The following is an 11,243-nucleotide window of genomic DNA, read 5'->3' on the forward strand; positions in this document are numbered from 1 at the left end:
ACGCTCGCAACACGGATAACAGGTCTGTTAAGGTAATATACGATACTGCTGGAAACCACTGCAAACCGTCCTCATCTTCCTCCTTGTGACTGTCGTCATCAAAGTTGTCTGTCCCCATTATGGGAAAGAGACTTTGACATGTAGACGTAATCCCACGCACCCTCATTCCAAGATACGCTAACAACACATTCGCAAAGTAATGTTTACGTGCAGTAGCTCTGTTTCCTTTATCGGACTGCTCGTCTGCTTTTTGTTTGAAAGCTGCGTCATTAACCTTAATAATTGCAATTTACATGGTGAGGATATGTCTACGCTAATTTAAATTCTGCACAAGCTAAGAAGTTGCTGTCTTCCTCGGCGCATATATTCCACCAGTCTGAATCTTACCTTTTGTACTGGAGCGCCGCTGGCGACTGTTAGAAAAATTACATAAATTGGCCGCATCACTGAATAAGCCGCCGGGTTGAACGTTTGGGAAAAAAGTAGCGGCTTATAGTCCGGAATTTACGGTATTAGGGTTTGTAGGTGAAAGACTGCCTGATTAGTATTTCGAAAAATCACCAAAAAGTCTCAGCATATCCCAGGTTAAAAAACTAATGGAGGTTAGGATTAGATTAGTATCCATTACTGGCACCTGCCTTCTGCACATTTTGGTTGAGCCTGTTGGTTCTTTTTTTCCTGTCCACCAAAAAGCGAACTGCCCTCGTGCCGCCACGATCCACTATCCCCATACGCACATTGCTGTGAGCAGGGACCGGCAGAGCGCACTTTTGTTGGACCTGCCAGCTGGTTTGTTGTCATTCTGTCCATGCATTCATGCAACCGCAATCCATTATCCTCAATCACATATTGCTGCAACCTTTTCTGCCTGTTTTCTTGGGGGTGCCCAGGCCTTTTTATGCGGTTATTAAAATGAACTGCACTCTTGTGGGAGTGATGCTCATCATAGGAGCAGAGACTTACAGAGAGCACTTTTGTGAGGCCTGGCGGCTCATTTGTCATTCTTTCGACCAAAAACTGAACTGTATTTGTGGAGCCGAAATCCATTATCCCCAACCACGTATTCCTGCTAGCGGGGACTGGCAGAGCACACTTTTATCTGCCCTGGCAGATCTTGTTTTGGTGATCTTTCCACCTAAAGTGAATTACACTTGGGTGGGTGCGACCCATTATCCCCCAACTATTGGTGGGAGCATGGGCTGGCAGAGCGCGTTTTAAATTCGGTTCAGACTGCTGTACCCACCTATAATGACGTGCGCCATTTTGGCCGCAATCCATAACCCTGATCCCCTATTGCCATGAGCAGGGATAGCCAAAAGGCACTTTTGTCAGGGTGTGTGCTGTTCCAGCTCGCCTAAAATAAAATGCACAGTTGTTGCAGTGATCCGTTATTCCCTGTCGACTATTGCAGAGAGCAGGGGAAGGCAGAGCTCTTTATTCCTGGTTCAGTGTGCTGAAACATTCTATTTTAGCCTGTTTAAAACGAACTGCGCTTGTGCAGCAGCGACCCATTATGCCCAATTCTATACTGGTGCAAACAGGGCAAGTGGAAAGCACAATTGATTGGAGTAGTGACGTTCTGGCTCGCCTAAAATGAATTGAATGATGATCAAAATGGAAGGCCTTTTTTTACGTTTTTTTTTTGCAAATGGGAAAGATGAGGGGATTCTGGTCCCCATTAAACACAACAAACGACGGATTGAATAGTCTTCTTCCTTTGAGATTATTGCCTGCTTTAAAACGTACCCATCTGATACATTTCAAATCCCATACCTGTCAACCTGTACATTTTTGTTGTACAAAGTATGTTTATTATGCATTTTAAGACATGTACGACGCATGACAAAATCTGTACGGAAAAACACAAATTTGTCAATTATGGGTACCATCCGCTATGACGAAACGGCAAATCAATCAAGTCAAACGAGTTTGCCGCGGTAGCCTTTATCTCGGTATGTTTTTTTTTTTGTTACAAACGAAGCGAGCGGTTTGATGCTGCCTCGGATTTCATGTGGTAGTTGTGTAGTGAAAGGAAGTCCGTCTCTTTTTAGAGAACCGGCTTTTTCGGCTCAACTCATTAAAGATAGCCGGCTCTCAAATGGCTCCCTTGCATTCTATTACAAATTATTATGTTGTATAAAGAAGTCGAGAAAAAAAAGGAAGTATAAAATGAGAAAATTAAAAAAAGACAGGTTTGTGGTTATCCCTTTAATCAGTATATCACCAACAATAATTTAATACAGAAAATGAATTCATAATTTGAATAAGAAAATGTATTATTCTACTTCATTATATTTGCATGTATTTTTTCCTTCTACTGTGAACATCCAAGCTACTTCATTTTGAACTTTTTTCATAATAAACCTCATTCATGTCGAGCAACTCAGGATCTCAGAACAAAATGTTAATTAACAATATATATGATATAACGAAACACATGTAGAATATAACATGTTAAACTACATAAATAAACACGTTTAAAAAAAAAATATGGTGTACGATTATTTTGGATTTTGTAAGGGAAAATACGACAGTTTGTAAGGGCATGGACCCGTGGAGGTTGACAGGTATGAAATCCACTCTTATAAGATACTTTCGAAGGAAAAAATCATTTTATGTATTAATGATATTTATTTGGCAAACTAAAAAACAGAAGGTTATTGTTTTCTTGCCTGTTTCGCCCCCACCCTTGGCGGCCACCTGTTGATCTTTTCCCATCCACGTGTGGGCGGGGCCGACACCTCCACGCAACTCCAGCGACAGCCAATAAGAAGAAAGCAACGCCGACTGCCCTATAAAACGTGCCCCGGCATCGAACAAGCGCTCAGACCACGTTAGAAAAGTTGCAGTTATTCTACTGGATATTTATTTACTTTACTTTTTAAAGCAAGGACAGTTTCGTTACACCAAGACGCTGCTTTATCTAATATTTAGTTGACGAAGTGACAAGAAAAGCTGTCAAAATGCGTTTAATCCACAACATGACGACAATCGCCGAATGCTCAAGCCCGGACTCCTTTCTTCCCAACCGGGCGATTAAAATAGCCGTGATCGGAGGAGGAGGGGTTGGCAAAACAGGTAAGAAATTTACCAGCGTTACAAATGTTTGGAAGGGTTTGCAGTGGTGTGAAATTCCCTTTTTTTTCCTTGCTCTTTTTTAGCGCTCGTTGTTCGGTTCCTGACGAGGAGATTCATCGGAGACTATGAGAGGAATGCTGGTGAGTTCGCGAGCACGCTATTTGTGTCGGATTTTTGAAGACTTTTCAGTACTGTACATCAAAGGGAACTTGTCAGTAAAGATTATTGCAAGGGTCTAGTTGCTTGTTTATTGTGAAATAAACAATACTAAGTTTTTGTGATTCATAATAATAAAAAGCACATGCTTACGTTATAAATGAAATTCGGTCGTAGACAATCATTGCATAAAAAATAGATTTCTATCGTTAAAAACTAATTTTATTTTTAACCAAAATGAATTGCTTTAAAGTGAATATTTAAATGGTGCAAATTTTATATTTGTATTTACAGGGACAGTTTGACAAAATTAAGAGCATTTTATGTATTGCAGAAAGTGTTTTACTCCTCCAAATACCAAATTAACAAACGACGCATTATAACTGGTACAATGGCCCATTCTAGTCTTATTCATGGAGGCTTACAACTTGTCTTTTGTGATTTTCTAGGTAACCTATACTCCAGAGAGGTTCAGGTTGATGGGGAGCAAGTTACTCTCCAGGTGCAAGACACGCCCGGTGCAGAGGTATGCATAAGACTCTTATTTTTTTTTCCCATGACCATTGTCGGATTTTTTTGAATTTTGGGTTCATTGTGCAATTTGTAGGTTGAAATTGAGGGACAGGATGGGTCATGAAAGGGTCCATAAGTCGTCAAGGCTCTCAGATGAGCTTGTTTTGCAAAAATTATACTGACAATATCTACATTAATGATGGATCATACCTGTTCAGTTCTAAATTCAAATTGACCAATGATTCTGGAGTGTTCTATAATTTCTGAATCTCACTTTTTGGATATTTGACTAAGCCTGTAATAGTGCCCCCTGTATGTTAATTTTGTTCATATGCTTATGCCAGTATTCAGCTGGAACAGGAATCCCCCGTTTTTTCACTAAATTACATTCCAAAAAAGGACCGGGGCTAGTCAAAACAAGCCAAATAGAAATATTTGTTTATTTACCAAATACTCCATTATACATTAAAGCCAAAGAACAAACCATATTGACAGGCTCAATAATTTTTTTTTAACAAATAAAAGTACCATACTTACTGTCAAATTATAAGTCAAAAATGTTTACTCCCATACTGTAATGCGCTATTGTGTTGAAAAGTTTCAGAACCCTACCCATACTTTAGATATTTTGTTGCGATCATGTGAACTTTAATGGGAAAACAAATGTGGTGTAAAAGGTTTTTACTCTTTTTAGCACAAGGGTAGGTAAAACTTTTTCGGTGATAAAAAGCATGAATGGCTGCCTTCGGTGCCATTGTGGGTTTAGAGCAGACATGTCCAAAGTCTGGCTCGGGGGCCAGTTACAGTCCGTGATCAAATTTTTACTGGTACGCTGCATCTGTCATAAAATTAATAAAGTGTGGCCTACCAGTAATGCTGAATGCAGTATACAATAAATTTGAAGGGAAAAAAAACCCTCATTTTCACCGGATGTAGCCCTTTGGACACCTTGCCCTTGGCTTTTTGTGAAATTTTTAACTCACTCCAATTCCAAGATGGCGACTAAACAAAAAAAAATGAAAGTTGATTGTGAGGGCCACCGCCTCCAGGACTAAATCTGTCTACATCTGCCTAATTTGTCTGTTTTCAAAAAATATAATATCGATAATACTATTTGCCAAACGAATTATGCTTACTGTAAACACTGCAAAACGGTAAAGCAACTGGAAGCTGTTTTTCATGCGACCCTGCGAGTCAAATTACAATACCATGAGGTCGCAACGCTGATTGCAAAGCATTCCGACCCTTTTGACGGAGGGTGAACTTGTTAAGGACTGTTCAAAGAATGCCAGCTTACCAAATCTGGCCCGCTTTCTGAAGTTAGGACACCACTGGTCTAGTTTCTTAGTGCCATTTGGAGAAACTCAAAACAAATTTTGGCGTAGTTAATGTATTTTTTTTTGTATTTCTCATTTGCTTCCTTTTCAATCATGTTGCAACAAATCCATCACAAAATAAACAAATCACCTGAAAGTAATGAAAGGTTAAATCCAAAGGCTGAAACCCCTAAACAAGGTTCATTAAGCTGTTGGTTTAAAACATGGTCCGCAACATTAAAATACGGGCAGAAAAGGGGCGGGGCGATTGTTAACCCAATCAGCATGCACAATAAAAATCTGAGAAGCAGTGAAATCGCAAGAAGAATAGAATAGAATATATTATTGTCATGGTTACAAAATGGGTTAACGTATTGTGACAACGAAATTGGGCATGGCACTCCAGGTCCACATATTCACAGTGAGGATAAAAGAAACCAAGAAGATAAGGTTATAAAAACAAGGAAAAGAAAACTGCGATAGGGCGAGGGATTACTGTGGTTTTCTTAAAGACCATTATACTTATGGTTTAAGAAGTTTTAACAAACCTGTCTTTGTTTTTTCCAGATGGGCGACAACGGGGCGCTCCTGCCCGACCAGGTGTCGAGCTCCCTGCAATGGGCCGACGCGGTGGTGCTAGTGTACTCCGTTACGGACCGCCGCAGCTTTGACCTGGTTCCGCATCTGCATCAACGCGTAACCCGGTGCGCTACCAACACCGGGCTGCCGGTGATCCTGCTCGCTAACAAGGCCGACTTGTTGCACTTGAGACGCGTGGACCCCCAGCAAGGCCCCCTGCTGGCCACGACTTTGGGTTGCTCATTCTTCGAGGTGTCGGCTAGCGAGGACTACAGCCAGGTTCACGGGGCCTTCCATCGGCTTTGTTGCCAGCTAGCAAAGCAGCGGCCTTTGCCGTCGCCGCCAGCGCCCGCCGAAAAAAAGCGACCCAAGTCACCCAACATGCAAGACTTGAAGAGGCGCTTCAAGCAAGCGCTCTCCGCCAAGGTCCGCACAGTCACGTCCGTGTGAGACCTGGGATTTCGCAGCATAATGGTTTTGTTTTGGTTCTCTGAGCCAATGTTTCTCTAATGGGAGAAGACCGCCAAGAGCGTGAGGGGCGCTTGTTTTGCGGCTCGGAAGGCGGACGTTCCTCCAGGCTCCCTGGCTACAGCGCACGCGCGAAGCGGGGCACGGGGTGGCGGTGCGGAACACAGCGCCGTGGTTATCACTGATGCACTTTAGAACACCGGGGGCGATAAAGTCAATGTTTTGTGCTCTGTTTGGTGGTGGTCGTGTTTTTATTTATTGACTATTCACAGTTTGTGTTCACAATAAAAGGTTGAAGCCTATTATGACTTGATTTTTTTTTTCCTCCCCTCCCCTCTCTTCTCTTCTTATAAAATATCTTGAAATATCATGACAAACTGAGCATGAACACAATGCTTGTAATCTGTCAAATGTGATCATTTCAGTCCACAGATCCCAATAACTGCCTTGGTCGTTGGGGAGCCACTCCCTGTAGAGCAGGGGTGTCAAAACATTTTAACTCTGAGGGCCACACGATAGAAAGAACATTCTGTCGGGGGTCGGACTAGAAAGAACATTCTGTCGGGGGTTGGACTAGTAGATTAAAGATAAAGAAATAAGAGAAAGAGGGAGGGAAGAGGAGAGGGCAGGACAAAGGAAGAAAAAGAGACAAAAAGTTGTGAGAGGGGAAAAAGAAAGGAAGAAATCCAAAGAGAAATAGAAAAACCGAAGGAGAGAAAAAGCGCGAAGGGTAGGAAAAAACGAAGTTAGAGCAGAATAAGTTAAAACGACAGAGAGAGAAAAGAGAAAAAGAGTGGGAGAAAAGGGGTGGAAGAGAGAGAGAAAAATACAAGTACAGTGTCTTTGTTCGAGGCACCTGGCTTTGGCAACATCAAGTTGACATATTTCAACCTGCAGCTTGTTTTTTTTCTCTGGCGCTTCTCTGAGTATTGTCTCGCGGGCCGGATTCAATCCCTTAGCGGGCCTGGTCCGGCCCGGGGGCCACCTGTTTGCCACCTGTCCTGTAAAGAGTCGTGGGCAAGTACAGTCTGCCAACGCCCATCCCACTCCAGGCTGTCTTTGGGTAGGGGAATCCCCCCCCTCATTGAACAATGGTTTCTGTGGTTACCTGTAGCAGACTCTGACAGAGCTCCATCATCAGTATATTAATTTTATTTTCAATATTTTATATTTTAATGAAGTGATTTTGTCCAAGAACCTTGTGAGGATAAGTAGCGTAGAAAGTGGATGAAGTGATTTTAAAATGTACATTAACGATACATCCCAATCGATATTTGAATGTATTCATAAACGTGAATACAATTTTAATAGTCATTTTTCTCAGTGTTAGAATATATTCACTTAAAAATTGGACAATTTAATCGGTACATACATCAAAAAAAAAAAAGGAAAAAAATTCTGCAAAATTACCATAATTTAAAGGAAATAAATACTCCAAATGTTTTATGTATGACTTAAATATGTTAAATATGGCTCATTGAAATTAAAATAGTGTTATTTAAACAAATATTTTAATAACATTATTTGAGAACACTGAAAAAATTATAAAATAAAATATTTTGACAAAGTAAAATTTTGCATCTCATTGTATAATAGAATTATGTATTGAATTTAAAAGGAAGGAAAATTCATGAAAGTACAATTTTAAGTAATCCATAATATTTGATATTTGATAAGTTTTATGTGTCAGAATAATTTAGACAAATTTTACCTTATCTTTATATGGTATATTTAAATCGATGCCATTCTATAAACATGTATGGAATTACATATTATACTAGATAAACTAATTCCACAAAATCTTTATATATTTTGATATAATGAAAAGTCAATGTGTAAAGAGACACATAGCGTTTCCCCAGGGTTAAAGAAACTTCATTCCTAAAAATACAGGTTTAAATAATAAACATTATCATATAAGCATGCATTTTCTACTAAATAAAAGGTTGAGAAATTTCTATTGTTAGTACACATCACGAACCTCAGCTCGAAATGGCTGAAATCATTTTTCGCTATCTTCCTGCAACAGGTACCCCAAAACCCTGTAACTTTGTGAAAGGCTTGCAAAAAAAAAAAGAGAAGCATCTAGTGGTCAATTGATACACACCGTCCCTTTACATCAGGGGTGTCAAACTCATTTTAACTCGGGGGCCACACGATAGAACAAACATTTTGTTGGGGGCCGGACCAGTAGATTAAAGAGAAAGAAAAAGAGAGATAAAGAAATAAGAGAAAGAGGGGGGATAAAGAAAGAGAGAGAGGGGGAGAGCCTGAGAAACAAAAGAGATAAAAAGAGAAGTCATGAGAGAGGGGGAAAGAAAGGGAGAAGAAGAAAGAAATCTAAAAGAAATAGAAAGACAGAAGGAGAGAAAAGAGAAAAGAAAGCGCAAAGGGTAGGAAGAGAGAAAGAGAAAAGAGAGAAAAGGAAAAAAAGGAAATTAGAGCAAAATAAGTTAAAAAGACAGAGAGAGAAAGAGACAAAGAGCAACAAAGGAAGAGAAAAAGAGAGACACAGAGTGAAAGAGACAGAGAGTGGGAGGAAAGAGAGAGAGAGAGAAATAAATACAAGTGCAGTGTCTTTGTGAGAAGCACCATTCTTTAGCAACATCAAGTTGACATATTTCAACCTGCAGCTTGTTTTTATCTTGCGCTTCTCTGAGTGTTGTCTCGCGGGCCGGATTCAATCCCTTAGCGGGCCTGATCTGGCCCGCGGGCCGCCAGTTTGACACCTGTGCTTTACATGTTTCATTATTGAACTCTTCGAATTTTCAAACCACCGACATTATATTTTCCAATTCGCTTTTTTTTCTGCTGGACCTTAAACAACCCCCTTCGCTTACTTCCTGTAATGGAAAAGATCCTTGATAACGATCAAAAGCAAGCGGCACGGCAGCAGCGAGGCCACATCGCACCAAAGCAGCTTCTCGCTTGAAGTGAATTCTGCAGTGATGACCTTGTTGCTTGAAAATCTCTGCAAAAATGAAAAAAGTCCTGAATGGGATCCGATTGAAAACCGGAACCCTACAAAGTTCGGAGGAATCGATTTTTTTATTTACCGTTTTACTCCGGGTTTGTTAATCCAGAGTTCGTACCGCTTTTTAAAAGCCGAATTTAAGCACTTTTTAAAGACTTTCAAAGCCAATTTTTTAATGTCTCGAGTACCATTGAAACAAGAATATTCAGTGTAAATCATGTATTGATAGCAAAGCGGCGCTGCCACGAGCGGCTGCCTTTTCCAGCAGCTGCCCTATTGTTTTATTGTCTGCTCCTATCTTCTGTGTTTTTTCTTCCCGTTTTGACAACTACACTATGGATTACTTCTATCCTATGGGACATGGGTTTTAGCGCACAAAAAATGCGTGTATTCAAGGAATTTCAACTCCTTGCCCTGAAGAATTCTCGTGCCGGCGTGATGAAGGGGCCTATCGTGGAAGAAGAGCCGGAGCTAGCGAAGCGGCTAGCGGCGTTATAAGTCTTCGGTACCATCCGTAATCATGGTAAATGCGAAGTCACGACCAAATAAGATCATCGAGTGCTGGTGGAAAACATCGAAGCGCACAGGGAGCGCAGTTGCTGTGTTTTGCGGAAACGTGGCTCACGTTTAGCATTCCGGACGCTAACGTGTAGCCACCCGGAGCTACCCGGAGCTATCCGGCTTCAACGCCGCTAAACAGAGACACGAAAGCCGGGGGGAATCGGGGAGGAGGCGGACTTGCTAATACGAGGTGGTGTATCCCTGGATTTTCACAAAGAAAAGTTTTCCATCTGCCGCAGGGATGTCGAACTTTTGGACTGGCGTGACGTCATCCACTCCGCTACAAGCACCCTTAGGGCATCATGTTCATCTGTTAATAAACAACGGGGTAGACTGCTGGAAGTGTGAATTTCCCTACGGGGATGAATAAAGTATCTATCTATCTATCTATCTATATATCAGGGATTCACATATGCGTTTTTTGGTCTTCAACCTGAGTGGAAATGTTTAAATCTAAGCTTAAAACACACTTCTACTCTATAGCATATGAATAACCTATATTTTTTGTTGACAATATCTGTGTATTATTTGTAATTGCAACATCCATTGCAGCCTGGTCATCCTGGAAGGGGGATTACCACACGTGCGGTCCCTTCTCAAGGTTTCTTCATTTTCCTCATGTTGAGGTTTTTGAATTTTTCCTTGCCCTCATGTTGGTTTCAGATCAGGGGATGGTGTAATGATAGTCTGTAATAATAGTCCGTGCAATAACCTGTGCAGCCCTTTGAGACTCTTTGTGATCAAGGGCTATACAAATAAAAATGACTTGACTTGACATCTTGTGCGTGCATTTATTAAAACACTATTTTTAGATCTTGAGTAAATCCAGAATATATTTGTGGATCCGAACAATACGGGTATGAATGTTTTCGAGACAAATCTCTCCCCACATAGGTGTTAGTGTATAGGTGAATGCACTGTCCTCTTGGGCGGGACCCGTAAGGGGTGATGATGTCTCCTAGGACAATGTCATACAAACTAATACCGGCTGCCGTAAATCATAAGGAAAGAATGGTAAATGATCTGCATTTATATAGCGCTTTTCAAGTCAATGAAGACTTCCCAAAGCGCTTTAGAATGTACTTCACACTTACCCATTCACACACACTCACACACCAATAGCAGCCGTGCAGCCATGCAAGGCGCCAACCTGCATTTTAGGGGCATTAGGGATTCAGTGTCTTGCCCAAGGACACTTAGACATATAACACGGAGGAGACGGGAATCGTACCTGCGATCTCTTGATCCCAAGCCGAGCGCTCCAATGGCAAAGCGAAGCCACCAGAGAGCAGTGTCCGGTTCATTTTTAAGCAGATTTGTTTCATTTTTCATCATTTTTTGCTTGATCTATCCAGTCAGACTATCGAGAAAGATGTCAACAATTTCAAGAATTTACAAGTACTTTAACTAAAATTCAAAAACTTATCAAACCTTGAAAATACAACATTAAAATTCAAGCATTTCAAGATTTCAAGCACCCGCACAAACCCTGTTAATTTCAATTTGTGGTATGTTTTTTTTTTTTAATTGAAAATTCATGCTGCCTCAGTTGAAATAGAAGTAATAATCGATTACATAAATACACTTGACTTGTCATG

At 40.8% G+C, this 11,243-nt stretch overlaps 1 protein-coding gene across 1 annotated transcript; it reads left to right on the top strand.

Moving 5' to 3' along the window:
* The first annotated feature begins 2,812 nt into the window (after positions 1 to 2,812).
* rasl11b (RAS-like, family 11, member B) lies at positions 2,813 to 6,412 on the top strand. Its single transcript, XM_088349297.1, has 4 exons — positions 2,813 to 3,078; positions 3,162 to 3,218; positions 3,684 to 3,760; positions 5,631 to 6,412. The coding sequence occupies exons 1-4, from the start codon at positions 2,964 to 2,966 to the stop codon at positions 6,090 to 6,092; spliced, it is 711 nt and encodes a 236-aa protein (XP_088205423.1). The 5' UTR covers positions 2,813 to 2,963; the 3' UTR covers positions 6,093 to 6,412.
* Positions 6,413 to 11,243: the final 4,831 nt, after the last annotated feature.

This window comes from Urocampus carinirostris, chromosome 12 (genome assembly GCF_059441175.1).
Source record: "Urocampus carinirostris isolate Australia breed hairy pipefish chromosome 12, RoL_Ucar_1.0, whole genome shotgun sequence".
Classification (NCBI taxonomy): Eukaryota; Metazoa; Chordata; class Actinopteri; order Syngnathiformes; family Syngnathidae; genus Urocampus; species Urocampus carinirostris.

What these genes read in the sequence shown, in the direction of transcription:
- rasl11b (XM_088349297.1), top strand. Translation starts at nt 2,964, where the DNA reads ATGCGTTTAATCCACAACATGACGACAATCGCCGAATGCTCAAGCCCG. An exon ending in AGGAGGGGTTGGCAAAACAG is followed by an intron (nt 3,079 to 3,161) that starts GTAAGAAATTTA and finishes GCTCTTTTTTAG; the next exon opens with CGCTCGTTGTTCGGTTCCTG. An exon ending in AGACTATGAGAGGAATGCTG is followed by an intron (nt 3,219 to 3,683) that starts GTGAGTTCGCGA and finishes GTGATTTTCTAG; the next exon opens with GTAACCTATACTCCAGAGAG.